We start from the raw sequence: 16,541 nt of genomic DNA, 5'->3' as shown, positions 1-16,541 counted from the left end.
AACAAGATCAGTATTGGTGCACTCTTGATGGATGCTAGGATGTTCTTCTATATTCTGGGTGCATAGACAGAAAAGGCCTGCTGCCTTGTGTTTTTCTTTACAATTCTTAGTCTGCAGTCTTACAATGCCCTGGCTGCGGGTGCGGTGAGAGCCACCTGAGATCCCGTCTGCAAGATAAGCAGGGTTGGTTGGGATGTTTGTTTGTAAAGGAAGCAGCTGCTTTTAAACATGGCGTTGGCTGACGAGGGGCGGCCAATGGTTTTCCATTAGGGTAAGGATTATTTGAGCATATATTTCTTCAGGCTCTGGGTGAGAAGTGCTACAGAACATCGGATGACCTTAGGGGGGCAATTTGCAGTCTGGGAGGCCATTTACTACTATCCAGAGTGACAGTGTATGAAGGCTGGATGAAAGAAACAGTTTTACCTTCTTTGGAAGAGGTGGTATCAGGCTATCTTTGGTTTCTTGGTTATGTGTTCCTTGAGGGTGAGGTTGGTGTCCAGGGTATATCCAAGTGTTTTGGAATTGGGGCATTGGATAACAGTTGGGGTTGAAGCTGTCAAGTTTCATGTCGTTGAGCCAAGTTTGTACTCGTTTTTGCTTGATGTTCTAGAAAAACAACAGGAATTCTTGGCTGGTATGATCTTCGGGTAAGTGCTGGACATCCAGGTCTGGATAAAGCTTAGGTGCTGTTTAATTTCTGTACAGTTGTGTACCGTCTGCATATTGATGAATTGATTAATGGATTTTGATGCTGTTACCTGTGAGTAGAGACACCAGGGTTGAATGTAGAGGTTTACGATGCTAGTGGACAGTATGCAACACTCAGGGACTTTTGGAGTGATAGGATAAGTATAACTTTTGGAAAACCTCAAGCCATATTCTACTTAGAAGTGTTACAGCCATCCTCCTACTCCTCATTTGGAAAGATTTCCAGTATTAAAAGAGTGACCCCAATGTCCAGTTTCCTCACTGGTGAGTCATCGGTAGATGTAGAAAATACCTTGAATTTTGTAGTAGAGCGAATTACAGAATAGTATTGATGTTCAATATACACCCATCGTTACTCTGCCAAAAGAAAACATCCAGTTGTCCTCTGAACTACAAACTGCAATGACCCAATCACAGGTATCAGTCTATGACAGAGACTGGGGACCTGGAAAAAAAACAAGCCCGGCCCCAGCAAATGAGGGAAATCTTTGGGAGACTACATCACCCTCGAATCTGGAAGCTGTTCTTGTAGCTGTTAAGGTATTTTTTGCAACTGTTATATTACGTGTTCATCTTGCTCCATTCAGACTCACACTCAGTGACAGAGCGATCGTCCACACGTCCTGGAAAAAACATGGAAACCCAAACTCCTCAAAATTCCAAAACAGTGGCTGTCTTCTCTCAAGTGCAACTTCCTGTTTCTGGAAGTCTAATGAGTAACAGCTTACAACTGGTATCTTAAGTAACAATCAACAATCTCAGTGCACAGTAGCATTAATGAAAAGTAACCATATGCCGATAGCAATGAGCCCCCAAAGACACACACACACACACAAAGCTTTATACTTTGGTACCCCTAAATACTTGGCAAAAAAATCATTCACGTTAGGATCAATCACTTTCAGGAAGTGCCCCTGGAATTTGGAACTCAATTTCTCTGTCATACACAAAACCCCTCTTTTGAGACTTTGAAAAAACAGAAATTTCCAAAAAAGCAATAACCTTGTACTGCAGATCCAAGGAGAGTAATACACTTTTCTGTCTCTCACCGTTTGCACCAATGACCACATACACAAGAACATGAGGACATTGGCAGAAATGGGGGGAAGGGGAATGGGATAACAGAGAAAGAGAAACACTGGGCTCCATCACTCTGGATCACCACTTCTGCTAGGCTCTGATGTCTGCAGGGCTTAGTGGATAAGTAAAGGCAATACGAGATATCTTAGCTAAAGAATGCATCATGCCTGTGCAAAACCTTAATAAATAATCCCAGAAGTGAGCAGAAGGAGGCCGTGAGCTCTCCATGATTGGGTGAGAGTTTGGATCTATTTCCTCACTGCAAGCCCATCTGAGGGTGTGCCCTTCAATTAACCATGACTTGTAGAGCGCGGCTGCTTCACCCGCGAGGGTCTTGAGGCGCTGTCGTCTAGTACTGCCTGTTCGCCTACAACGCACCATTGTTCTTTCCAATAACCCACAACCTCGAACGAAGCCTTTGATGTGGTCACATTTCTGACAGCCCGAAATTGGTGCTGCATATCAGGATTGTCATGCCACCCCCACCATGACAGCAAGTCTGTTTAGGAGGAAATGACCAAGAACCCACTTGCGGAATAGGGTTGAGAGAAGGGGCATATCAGATGAGAATGGTGTGAGGTATACAGCAAACTATGCAAATTTTGGTGGTACTGGTTCTCCGTGCGGAGCACAGTTGGTTCACATTGACATCCAGTGACTCGGGCTGTGCTGGCACAAATATTTTTGTTGGAGGAAGCCAGATGTGAAGATGTACTGCAGCCAGCGCATAACTACGCTATGCACAGGGAGTTTTCTCCCTATGCACCAGGCACACTTTCTAATTTTCCTCCTCCATTAGCGATAATCACCAATTGAAAAAAGTAGAAGATTTGTGTCAAAGAAAAAACAGGCAGCCCACAGGCTCACTGCAGCACAAATGTGAACAGAATAATTTCTGGTTCAAGTCGTCCTCCTTTAGACAAATGTTCAGCTTTACATTTTGTATCTGCCGCCTTAAAGATCATTACTTTGTCCAGTAATGAAACTCAAAATAGATGGCCAAAATTATGAGCTGCCATGGTTATGCTATTTCTGATGACGAATCACTCAGATGAGGTTAAGTTACAATACAGAGTGGAAATGCTGCATCAGGACGATATGTCAAAGAAGGTCAAGCCCATAGTACCGGAGAGCCAATCTCCCATAATCCCCTCTCATGCTGGATTCCTCTTTCCTATCATACATCCAGTTTTAGACTGCCGGCATGGGAGGATAATAATAATAAAAAAATGTATTAAGCGCCTGATTACACTAAGAACGGTGCGTCTCCGTGCTAGGATGCATTCCAACAAGACTCCTAACAAAGACCGGTCCATGATGAGGGGAAAGGACAGGAGAGGTGAGGCACTGACTCCATACTAATCTTCCGGGAACAAGTAAGTCTTAAGTTTCAGCCGGAACCTCGTTTCTGAAGGTTCCATCCGAAGCTCAATGGGAAGTTCGTTCCATTGTTTGCTGGCTAGAAACCTAAAAGAGCGCCCACCCATCCACGCTTTATAGATGCGGGGTACCGAAAACTGCATGCTGCCCATAGATCTCAGAAGGCGTCTTGGACGATATATGGTCAACATCCTTTGGAGGTAAGCCGGGTCCTTGCCCTGTGCAATGCGATGGATAATTCACATGGCCTTAAACCGGCCAGGATGATGTTAAAATTCGTCACAAACCAACAACACGGAGGACAGAGCAAACATCCGTCCAACCCTAGGTCACCTTACCCGCCAGAAAAGGGTACATTATGGCCTCAGTCCACAAACAACGGACATAGGCGAGAAATAAAATGTATTTATGATAGTAAGTTACACTTTCTGATTCACAGAATCAATATTTGGATAACTATAGGGTCATAAATTGCAACGGGGTGAAATTTCGTCCAATATGGCAGCTTTTCCAGTCACAGATGTAGGTTTTGGGTGGTAAAGGTATTAGAGGCAAAAAGCAGTAAACGTATACAAACTTGTGGGTTTATGCATTTTCACAAACACATCACAGGTATGTTTGCACACTGAAAACACACATCAATTCACTCTTTGCACTCAAGTAGTAAGTGAACATCTCTCATGGAAAAGAGAAAGTGATATAATGCTGGAAATAAAAAAATATGTAGTCTGGGAACCCACAAATTTAAACTTGTAGAAAATGGCTGGGGCGGATAGCAAGTGAAGCCAGGCAGGGTAGAGTCAAGAGAAAGCAGAGTCAGAAGGAAAACAGACACAGACCTGACAACTTTCTAAAACAACCCACAGTGTACGATGAGGAAACCAGGAGGGGTGGGCCTAAGGAGAGGGGCGGACCTTAAATCCACTACCTCAGAAGGTTTGAAAGTTCTTCTGAGGAGGTGTAGCTCTAAAGGCGCAGGGCGGGGCTTTCGCAGTTCACTGCCCGTGAGCCACAAAAGCCCTCTTAAAATACCAATCTGAAGTGTCAAAGGCTGCCTCTGACATCTTGGGGAGGTTCTAAAACCTCGATGGACATCAACTCAGCCTTGCACACAATGTGGGTTGGAAACGCTCATTACAGGAGCTTCCAACTCACATTGTCCTCAAAGGGTGACCGTGTGAAAGGAGCCAAAATCCTGGGACAGTGACACACGGTGGCACTGTGTGAGTTCGCAGGTCTGGAGTCAACGTCAGCACACCTACGGACCCCCAGTAAATCTGTGCATTAGTTTTACCAAGTCTGCCTCCCAGAAAGCCTGTGTGTAAAAAATGTATCTGGCTTTCTCTGTTGGTCTAGAAGAGACTTTCTGAATAATCCATGAAAACAGATTTGAAACATAAAATAGCATGGAGGAGAAGTGTGCCCGCTGATAGCTATTATGTATAAACCTAATCATAATCCTGGTAAAATAGCTTGGAGGGTTACGTGCGTGCTGCAAACATCAGCATGTTATCTGCAGTGTCATGTGATCATGTGCAATAGGACCCTTGTGGTCCTTGCTGGACTCCTTACAAAGGTAAGTAATCAGTGGGAAGTATCTGGGTATGTCTGGGTGTGGTCAATAAAGTTTATGATGTAGTGCGTTCAGTTAGCCTATGCACGCCGAAGAATAAAGACGTGTTACAGAGCTCTGTGTGCCGTATGGACATCTGCATGCTCCAGAGCTTGGGAGGACGTGCCATAGGGCCATATGTATGAAACTAGAGTTTTGGGATTGTCAAATTGCAATTTTCAGTGAATCGCAACTTGAGAATTGCAAATGCAATGTATGTGGGATTTGCTAATAATTGTGCGAATCCCACATATTCCTTATTTGCGAAACGCAAAGTGAGATTCGCAAATAAGGAATATGGCCCATAGGAATGATTGGGAAGGCATTCTCAATTCGCGATTAGCAATTAGAGAAGCGCAAATTGAGAATGCAATTTCAAGGGTGCCAGGGTGTCAAAAGGACACCCTGTTACACCCCTGAAATGTGCATGTGTGCACATGTAGCACACATACATGCCCTAAGGGCATATATGTGCGCCACATGGCACTTTAAAAAATGCAAAATAGTGCATTTTTAAGCGAAATCGCAATTTACCACCAACTTGAAGTTGGTGGTAATTTGTGATTCCTTAAGGCCAAATTGCTCTTTCTTTTGTGCATCTTACATTGCATTTAAGGATTCACAATTTGCGATTCCTTAAATGCAATTGCAAAATGAGAAATCACAAAATTTGTGATTCCTTATTTTGCGAGGGGGGTTTTGTGTGCTACATTGCACACTACTAATGTGCAATCGCAAACGCTGAAATTCTGTGAATTTCAGCATTTGCGATCGCAAATTGGCTTCATACACATGGCCCATAATCCTCAAGGGAACACATCAATGTGGGTTTTTGAAAATGTTTTCATTCTTCCAAGGTGGATAACATGAGTGCAACTAAGTTAGGAAAAAAACAATTAACAAGTAAGTTCCAAAAACACTTATTTGTATTGTCTGTAAAATAAACAGTCATTATAAATGTAATAAAAATATAGAAAAATGAAAACAAAAAGACCCGCACAAGGCAAATTATATATGCATTGTATTATTTGCAAGAGTATGCAACAGTTATTCACAAACGTTCAATGTTAATGCTTTCCAAACAGAAGTAAGGTCCAAGTCTTGTGATTTCTGAAGTAGGGCTTTTTATTAAAAAATAAACAAGTTGAAGATTCAAGAGATTGCTAGCAGCCAACGCGTTTCGTCACCACTGTGACTTCTTCAGGGCTCTAAGATCAGTTGGGCTGTGTAAAACAGAGCTTGCGTCGTTTGAACCAAGATTCATCAATATGAACACAATCAAAAAAATCCCTTCTTCTACTTCATTATACTTTTGGTTTAGACTTCTCAATCTTCCTCTAATGTACAGCTTTTAACGATGCTCCCATCTGTGTCATCGGGATAATATCAGGAGTAAGCTGATATGTCCAAAGTGGCGTCTTTCTCGTTTTTTTATGTATTACGAGTTCCGATAGTAGTGTTTATGGGACCAACAGAAATTCTTCAGTAAGTATTAGGCATTTTCAGCGTGCTGCCCGATTCGCGTGCATGGTCCCTTCCCAGTCATACTCTTGCAAATAATACAATGCATATATAATTTGCCTTGTGCGGGTCTTTTTGTTTTCATTATTGTATGTGATGTTTTGCATCACTTTGTAGGGGGTGTTTACGGGTCACGCCCTCGACCTACGCGCACAGGCTTTTGAGAACGAGTAATAAGACCAAAAATAGTGGAATAGTGTGCAGGCAGTCAATAGCTCTGACCCAATTTTGTTGTGCTATGTAATAAAAATATAGAACTACTTATTTAACATACAAAGTGAGTTTGAGGAAGTTAACGGTTGTCTCTGTGTATTTCTTTGCCCACTTTTGAAGTAACACTGTTGGCTGCATCTGTGTTTCACTAACTTAATAAAACTCGCAAAAGTACTTTCGAGTTGCCTCTTAAAGACGGCACCTGGAGCTGTGGAGGAGGGAATACCCTGAAATTCTTCACTCTGCATATAATGTATGTGCGCTAGGTTTGGGTGAAAAATTCCACTCCGCCGGTGGAGTTTTATCCACTTAGAGTGCAGAGTTCTTGCAAAACCTCTGCCAACTACTGCATGGCAGAAGTTTCTCATCACGCGTGGCTCAGCCCTGTTAAGTTGGCGAGAGAGGATTTGCGTCCCCTAGTGTGATTTTTGGACACTAGAACGCCTCCCGGTGAGATTTCTCTACGCAGACAGTCGCGGCAGTTCGCTGCCGTTCGAGTTGGGAAAGCTGCTGCTCAAGAGAAAATATACTTAAGCGGCAAAAAGAAGCAGTGACCTCGGGTACCGCGCATGGTGCCATTTGTGCTGATTTTACAGCGTGGAATAACCTCCAGGTGCATAAAATCCACACGAGCAGAGTGATGCACCAAATTCTGCCCGCTCTGGCAAATTTGTATGGAACTCTGTGGAATTCTGTAGAGTGAAACTCAGCGAGTTCCACCCACCCCTAATGTGCACAGATGCCGCTGCATGTTTCCCAGGTAACTGTGGAGCAGATTCATCATGGATCGGAAGCTTCTCTTATACAATTTAATAGCTGCCAGAATTGAAGTCTACTCCAACAATGAACCCCCACACATTTCACAGAAAATTTACAGCGGAGAAAATACCCTCCCAGCTATAGATTTTTTAAAGCTACATTACCGAATAATTTGCTTACTCAAATTTTCAGCCTCGTGGGAAATAAGCAAAAGTAAATTCTGAGAAGTTGGATCAATGCTTGGAAAATCAACAACTGTCAAACATTTCCAATAATAAGCCTAGCATTCTTGTTAATCCCCTGAAAGTCAGAAATCTACTCCGAATGTAGGGCCAACCATACAGTGGTAGATAATAAACTTTTTACTTGACCTAAAATATATAAATAAAACACCAGTTGATGGGGAATGTAGCTTGTCACATGCATTACTGCTACAAAAAATACCACATTAGGAAACACAAGTGCCATTTCTGCCACAGGCAATTTTGCCATAAAAGAGTGTAATGATCTACTTAAGGCTGCACATTTGTATTAAATATATTGACTTCACATACCATAAAACAAGCTCGAAGGATAAAATCGCTAATGCCACCGTAGTCGAAGTGACATTTGCCACATCTCCACTGTACGTTAACACAACAGAAAAGTTCAAAAGTGTGGCTATAGTTGTCCATGTAGCATACACTGCGATTCCATTATGGACCTACAGAATAATAAAGATCTTAAAAGTTTGAATAACATTATGACAAAAAAGGGTAATTTTTTCATATGTATTTATACTCATATGCATGATTCCAATGCCTAGTTGAAATTAATTACTTTTCTTGCACACAGGGCACAAGGTAGCCCCTAGTAAACAATGCACTGAGCCCTCTCCTTTTTTTATTGAAACATAAAATGTATTACAGTCATCTCATAATAAGGAACACAGTGACACATTTAGGCACATAGTGAAAGGAGCTAATTTGAAATTCATCTTTCGAAGAAATGAGATGGCTCGATGAAAAAAATTAATTTACCCTTCAGACCAGTATCATTTTTGAACACCAATTTCTTAAATGTGGTAGTGGAGTTTCCACAAAAGAGAGAGGGATGACAATCCCAGAAACCAAACATAAAATAAGACAACTGATGAAGACTTATTGCTACCAAAGAGCTTTTACAAGCCATTTCTTATAGAACGGTGTCAAACTGGAAATGTGGATATCACTGAAGAAGAATATTGAATGATCTAGCTTGATTTTGTGATTTCAAACCAACAGTACAGGAACACATTCCTTACATTCTTGTGCTATGTGGCCCATTACTACCATATGAGTGAGATTAGCTTGAGAGGACAGCATAGTGAGTAATCAGAAAACACAGAATGGATTAACAGAACCATTATTTATTACTTGGCTTATGCTGTGTATACCTTTTTCAATTCTCTCTTGACAATGTATTTTCTTACCGGCACAGCAGATTTCAGTAACGTCCCAAATTAAAGATAGCATGAGGAGTCTGGGGTTTAATGAAACTCTGCACTCACATAACACAATGTGGAGAGTTGTCTTAACTGTAACCAGAAAGCAAGAGTGCACTCTGCGCTTATTAGCTGTTAATGAAGATTATAAACAGTAACCTGAGGACATCATGTTCTAATGAGACACAATTGGGGATGCCTGAGTTGTTTGACGCCTATTCCTAGCTTAACACAGGATAAATGCCTGGTGGCAATTTTTAAGGTCAGGAAACTCAAATCCTCCGATGATGGTTGGAACCTTAGTTGTTCTGATGGAAAAGACTGGGTTGTATTTGACACTCCAGATAAAGTCTAAGCAATGTTGTTTGAATGACTTCTACAATATTTAGCTATAAGGTAGACATAAGCTACTTAACACACGAGGAGTTCTTGGTAAAAGTTAAATTTTCACTGTATTATCCTAAGCACAATGACTAAGACCGGATTTACTCCACCTTGCAATGTTGAGCACCTTCATTACAACTGGGTGACCATCAAAGGGAATACATTCACTGGTGCCTGTATGTGAGATACTGGGATTTAATGGACCTAGGCATAATGTTCAGTTCAAAATTGTATACACAACAAACCAGCTTTATCAAAAAGCTAGTATAAAAGGGGCAGAAATTGACATATACTCACATCTCTAAAACACCACTGAGAAAGAATAGACAAAATAGCCTATTAACCCTCTGAAGCTATAAATAGTCACATAGGATATTGGGTACAAGAATGCAGAAGAAAAAATGGAGTGTCAACTTGGGATAAGGTAGACTCTTAAGTTTACTGAATTGGACCCACTGTGTGATGTCTTTTTTAAAAAAAGAACGTACAACCGTAACCCACTTCCAGTGGCATGCTTCATCATCGAGTTACTCATGACCAAGACCTTACCACTATTACAGGGTGGGCAGCCTTGGGAACACTTTTGAGGTGTTTTGCTGTAGGTTGAGTAAAAAAACTATTGAAGAAGACTACTCTCAAATGTTGCGAGAAAAATATTCAACTTTCAAAAGGAAGGGGTCTAAAAGTTAAAATACATAGGGGATGGTAATTGGCTTCAATATTGTGTTCTGAACCTACATGCTGCTGAATTATAAAGTTAACTAGGAAAAAAGGTGGAATTTTGTGGTGCATACCCGGTAGTCAATTTTGGATATTTAGACTACATTTACTATGACAACGCAACATGGGCAATTTCCACTTGTCTACAGCCTTTGTCTGCTTCTCTCTCCTAGCCCCTCTGTTGTCTTGTTTCCCTATTCGCATGTCCGTGTCTCCCAAATACTATTTCTTGTCATCGTGTATTTTACTTTGGCACATGATGAATAGTGACCTATCCACCTGACGTCCGGTAGCATGCCTTATCCCACTCTGCGGGAGGCATCTTGTGGGTGAGCAAAACCTACACTGTATTGGCACTCTCCTTATGCATGGTCAGCCAGTGTTTCTACATGTCAGGGTGTTGAATGTGCACAACTGCATACAGGTGTATCACTGATACCCATTCATCAAATTTCCCCCTGAAAAGTTTGGGAGGATTTTGCACCTAACCTAAATGCACTGAAGATCGGTTGTGGCAGACTGGCTCATCCAAGAGGAGATTCAGCATTGAGAAGAAGGGCAAATAGAGAAGTAGTTGCACATACTTAAAACAACATAAAAGCTACCTGAGGAAATGTAAGAATTTAAAGAAAAATGCTTACCATTTACTTTGCACACCGCTAGGAATTGGGACAAATGATCTAGCAATATGCTGCTCTGCAACAGCCAAGGGAGCACATTTAACTACATCCAAGATGAGATGAATATTTCTAACACTCTTCTTCCTATGAGTGCTGTAGCCTGCTCTTTCCCAGCACCATAAATGTTCCCTTCGTGTGGAAAGGCATAGGTTTTAATTCACGATTGGAAAGGCAAGTACAGAGAGGCGGGGATGTGAGGGGAGAAGCAGCACATTGGAGAGAGAGCAAGAAAACACACACTCCCATGGAACTCTCAAAGAAAAAGAAAAAAGCAGCTCCCAGACGTAAGTGGGAGGATGAAAGTAATCCAGTCAAAAGGATAGTAAGGAATCTATGCTTCCGAGAAGGGGTATCAACAAAAAGAAGAATGTAAAATATTGAAAAAGCAGCAAGCAAAAAACATTGGTAAGAAAACTGGAAAATTATAAGCAATGGGATTAGCCAACGCCCACTCTAAGGATTGGTAATGTACACAATAGGTTTTCAAAAGAAAGCTAAAAGCTATTAGGTGAGAGATAAACAAATGAGGGATGGCATGAGAAAACTAGTACAATGGTCTGGAAAATGCCAAATATGTTTAATCCACTGAGGGGAAGCCAACATGCAAGTCAGGCATGAGGATATCCACATGCACTATTCGTGACAACAAATTCCTTGTCTCTACTAAATATTGTGAAAAAGCAGTAATATCTCTACCGCTCCCGTATTCCTGAATTTTCTCAGAGAGATTTTGTCCCCTAACAATGTCACAACTGAGACCGTGGTGCAAACTGTGAAAGCATTATACATTTTTTTAAATTATCCTCCATCCTTTAATTAATTATAATTCAAAATTACAATTCACAGTCAAACATTCATGACAACATTCAAAAATCTAAAACAATGGTGACTCTCACGTGGTCTATCTGGTCACATATATTCATATTACATTCAACCCTTCCAAAAGAAGCTTCTTGTTCTCACACCTGCCCCTCCACACTCAGCAATATTTTCAAATAATAGTGATCCTGGCCTAATGTGACCATCTTTGACAACTCGGGCCATGAATAACATAGTTATTGATATCCCTAGAATAATGGTGGACCTTGGCTATAGGTGCCCATCGTTGACATACGTAGGCATTATGACATGGCTATCATGGCATAACGATGGCCCTAGCTTAATGATGCCCTCCTAGACATATTATGACTATCTTTAACATAACTGTGGCTATCCGTGATATAATGTGGTCCCAGAAATGATGGCCCCATCCCTGATTTATTATGAGCAATGATGACAAAATTTGGTCCTTTCCAGTCTGGTAGTAGAAACTCCTGCCACATGATGGGCATGGCTGGTATTTTTAGAGAAATGCAAATGAAAGTCAGAATCTACCCATGTGTGGTGGTAATACACAACAGCACCTGATGAAAGTTACAAGCCTATGTTTGAGGACCAAACAGGTTTTACTAAAAGTAAAACGCTAGTATTTAGGACAAAAAGTGGAACTATCAAGCTTTTGGTTGAGGGAAATGAGCGTATTAATGCAAAATGAAACGCCTATACTTGATAGAAAAATACAAGTATTTTCAGAAAATGGCGAGCCAATTTTTGGGGACAAAAAGACTGCAATAGTGAAATATACGTATAACTTTTGATTTTTCCATTTTACATCTTCCTTAACATATGAACGATAATCTGTTGAAGGGGCAGGGAAGAAAACAACATTTAATGGACTGTGAAAGTGAAGAAAGGTGCCCTAGGATTTAGAAATGATATGCCAGGTGAAATTGCATACCCAGTTTTTCAAACTACTTGTTATGCGATATGTCTGTGGCCACTTCTAGGAAAACTGCTGAAAAGTGCAGATAAGCCATATTAATTTCAAAAGTTTTCTTGGGAAAGATACACTACTAACATCCCTATGGTGTGTACAGGTTGGTTGTCACAGGATGAAAGTTGTGGAGTATTTCATTAGCTCTTCTTCCTTCAGAGCTTCTGGAATTGTGGCCAATTTGTGCAGAAATTGTTCTGATAAATGTGCACTTTAAAAAAATGGTTGCAGTGGGAGACATTGCCCCAGAGGATATCACTCATGTTGTTCTGTGATATTTGGAGCAAGTACTTAGGCCACACCAATTTTAAAGTTCATCAACCAGCACTGCTAGTATTTACCCTAATTAGTGGTCACTGCCAGAAGGAAAGGGCCAACCAAATAGTACATTGTATTTAAAGGTTCTAGCACTCCTCCAGGAAGAACTGAGTTTGTCTACTAGGCTGGACATGCAGAGGTATCAACTGATCAAGTTGTTTTGTGGCTTGTCCCCGGTCATTCTCAGGCAAATGCTCTTTAATGGCCATGCAACCAGCAATGCAAAATACGAAAGCTTTTATTACAAGTCAGCGCCAGCGGTTTGAGCATGGTGAGCTTGTCGGTTCAACTGCCATATTACGAGTTGGGGGGATCGGCTTTGAGAAGACCGCCGCTGGACCGGCGAGACTGTCAGAAGACCGCTGGGTTCACACTCTGGGAAAGGCATCCGCCATAGGGCAGTACAGGGGAGCTGCACCGCAATCCGTGTTACGAGTTACCTGTTCCATGAGCGTACAGCGGCGGTCCAACTGGCTGCTTCAAGGTAGCAGTGATGAATGATTTGGGGTGCGTACTCACGCCTTTCTTCATCTTCCAGGCAGATGCCGACGTGGATCGCTTTCTCCAGGTCCCCCCTTCACACCGAGTATTACAACTCCGTTTGCGGCAATCTACAGGTGAGTCCTATTCAAACCATATACCAGGACTGCCCACATATGGGCTGAACCCCGGTAATGGGTATATGGTATATTTCCACATATATCATGCACATGTGTACATCCCACATGTCTGCAGTCGAAATGCACACACAGGCCTCGATATATTTGTAAAAAGTACTCACCACATCTGAAAGATTTGTGCTTCATTAGCACCGGACCCGTGGTCAACTTGTACTACAGTGGTCTTTGGACTGCCAGTGCCGTGGGCTGCTGGTGGTGGGGACACGGTCCTGCAGCGGTTGAACCCGAAACTCGTAATAAGGCCCATAGTAAGGCCCTCCTTATGGTCTTCACTGTAATTCTGATGCAACAGAAACATACTAGCATTGGAGTTACTTGTAGCGCATTTGAAAAGTACTGCCATTTTGCTTTACCCATGCACATTTTGGCAGGTAATGCATGATGAAATGTGTACAGAAACAAACAAAAAACAGAACTGGTGAAAAGCTGGTGGGAATCAGGGTGGGAACACCAATTCCCCTTGTTGTTGTCATTACAAGGGTCAAACCTCAGATTCACACTGGAATTAGGCCCTGGGGATGCTGAAACTCAGAGTATCAGTCTCATCAGGGAAAAACTCTATGCCAGTTACACCTTCTGCCTTAGAAGCAGACCCTGAATGGTAATGAGGGAGCTGTACGTACAGGGGAGGAAGAAACTGGATATGTAGGGACTGATGTAGATTCCCCCAGCCTACCAGTCCACTTTGGATTTTTGGTTCAGGGAAACTGGTTGTCCACGTCTGTAGGCTCATTGCATTGTCTCCTATATAGACAACAATAACCGTGCATTGCCTGTCCAGCCCACACACAACACATGTATACCTCACCATTAACAGACGATAGGGAATATACAGCTTTTAAACGATAGGGACTAAACAGCTTTTATAGGGGGAAAGGTAGCATGTCCTCTCCCTTGCAGCTATACAGCTAAAAAGGTCTGTGCGACTATAACCAGCTTACACACCAGCCAACAGTAGTATTCACTCTCTACAGATAAGGCGCTGAGTGATAATAACTTTTTGCCTACTTTGTAGCTGCTTTGGGTTCAGCAAATTCTATATGCATTGGTTTTCCAATGTTGTGCATTTGGTTTTAATTCATCACGCTCGAGTGCCCTTGGCGAGCATGGACAAAATAGTCCAATTTACACACGATTTAGAGGGTAAACATCCTTTACAACGCAACTGTTACAACAAAGTACCTTTACGACGCAACCATTACAATGCAACTTTTACAACGACTTGCGCTGGGGGGCGCTCTAGGATAGGGAATAGTTTCCAACACCTTCCCTACTATCCACGGGGACTGGAGTTGGAATAGTAAATTAAACTATTCACTATCCAGCGCCCCCCAACGCAAGTCGTTGTAAAAGTTGCGTTGTAAAACTTGCGTCGTAAAGGCATGCGTTGTAATAGCATGCGTTGTAATGTCATACATCCGATTTAGAGACATTACTCCATCTCCACCAAAAACATTTTGTTACCTAGTTTTACCTGTTTGCCCTGATACACAATAAGCCAAACCTATAAAATTCAAACTGACAACTTACAGAAACATCATTTTGTCCTTTGGGAGGTGCCCAAGGGGTATCTTTAAATATTTCTGAGCATTTTCTTTGTCACAATCCAGCATCCATGCCAGAAAATAAGCACGATATGATAGTGACTTTTTGATGTTACCATAAATATAATTTATTTATGCAAATTGACACAGAATATATCAAGAATTTCAAGTGAGTCTACATCTCTATGCATAACCATGCTACATTAGCTTCAAGAGGCGCCTGAACACAACTGAGAAATGATAGACAGGAAATAACTCTCTAAATAAGACCACTTTCTGACTTCCTGAAATCGTCCTTATTCAACTGTTGTTTTGTTGTTTAATTTGTGCCAGTGGTTGCAGACCGATACGGATTTTTCATCATCAGTCTTTGACCCAAAGCAAGAGAGAGAAATGCAGAAACAGGAGAAAGGAGAAGGGAGAGAAAGACAAGAAAACAGCGATAAATAGAGAAAGCAGGACTGAAAACTAGCACTGGTAAAGTCAATACGTCTCGCCTTCAGCAAACCAATTGGCTGGACATGATGTGGTAAATGCCTGCATGCGTCACCACGTATTTACATATGGCATGGTTCAGCATCCATTTGATTTTTTACTTACCGATCCAAGATGGCGGACTCTAAGCATGGAACAGTAAATATAAAGAAAGTCAAATGAACACTTACATAACAAGCATTTACAATGCAATAGGTTTCGCAGCATTAAAGTTTGAGTTATTGGCATTGTGTATGCTGTTGCTCACAGCTGTTATTATTCACACAGCTCTTATGATGCACCTCAGGCACGGGGCTGACGCAGTTATTCTTCACACAGCTCTGATGATGCACCTCAGCACGGGGCTCACAGCTGTTATTATTCACACAGCTCTGATGATGCTCCTTAGGCACGGGGCTGACAGTTATTATTCACACAGCTCTGACTATGCACCTCACGCACGGGGCTGACGCAGTTATTATTCACACAGCTCTGATGATGCACCTCAGACACGGGCTCACAGCTGTTAGGCCGACGAGTGCATGCGAGGTGGGCGAGTAGTACCGCGGGTCTCGCACTATAGGAGGCACGGTTAGAGGGTAAAGAGGCTGGAAAAGACAGTGGCGTGGAATGAAAGTGGGAGGGCTCGGTAGGTGCGAAGAGAGGCTGTGGCTTGAGGGAGATGCGTTGTTGAAGTATGCGCACTGTGCAGAAGGAGGCTGGCATAATGTGTGAGAGATGGGCTGTCGGTGCCAGTTATATTCGGGGGGTGGTGAATGGCTTGCGATGCATTTGCGGAGGGTGGAGCTCGTAGTGTGGGTGGAATAGCAGAGGGGGCGGGCTATGCTGTGGCTTGGGGGCAGGCATTTTTAGGAATATGTGAAGCGCTGTGGTTAGGGGGGGGCGGTTTGGTTTGTTGATGTGTGAGCGCTAAGGAGATGGGTGTCTTGTGTAAGGAGGTGAACAACGCAGATAGCTTGCAGCTTCCGTGTGAGAATGCCTGTCACGCCATGCAAAGGGAGAGAGGACGGGAAAAGACAAGGAGTGATGGAGTACTAGTAAGACGCCCCTAGAGGAGTCCTCTGGGAAGCCGTGAGAGTTTTGAGAAGGTAAACAGCCACTCCCCTTACAGTCCCCATCGAAGCGTGCAGCCAGTGCCTGCTGGTGTTGTACATTTCCACTGTCCATCC

At 42.4% G+C, this 16,541-nt stretch overlaps 1 protein-coding gene across 2 annotated transcripts in view; it reads right to left on the bottom strand.

The window, feature by feature from the left end:
* LOC144761840 (uncharacterized) overlaps nt 1-16,541 on the bottom strand; it is a 364,775-nt gene that overhangs the window by 26,867 nt on the left and 321,367 nt on the right. For both annotated transcript variants that reach the window (XM_078647067.1, XM_078647068.1), the window contains exon 6: nt 7,831-7,979. In XM_078647067.1, coding sequence (XP_078503193.1) covers nt 7,831-7,979 — 149 coding nt within the window. The remainder of the gene's footprint in view (nt 1-7,830; nt 7,980-16,541) is intronic.

Source organism: Lissotriton helveticus, chromosome 6 (assembly GCF_964261635.1).
Source record: "Lissotriton helveticus chromosome 6, aLisHel1.1, whole genome shotgun sequence".
Taxonomy (NCBI): domain Eukaryota; kingdom Metazoa; phylum Chordata; class Amphibia; order Caudata; family Salamandridae; genus Lissotriton; species Lissotriton helveticus.
This window is presented reverse-complemented; position numbering and strand designations above follow the sequence as displayed.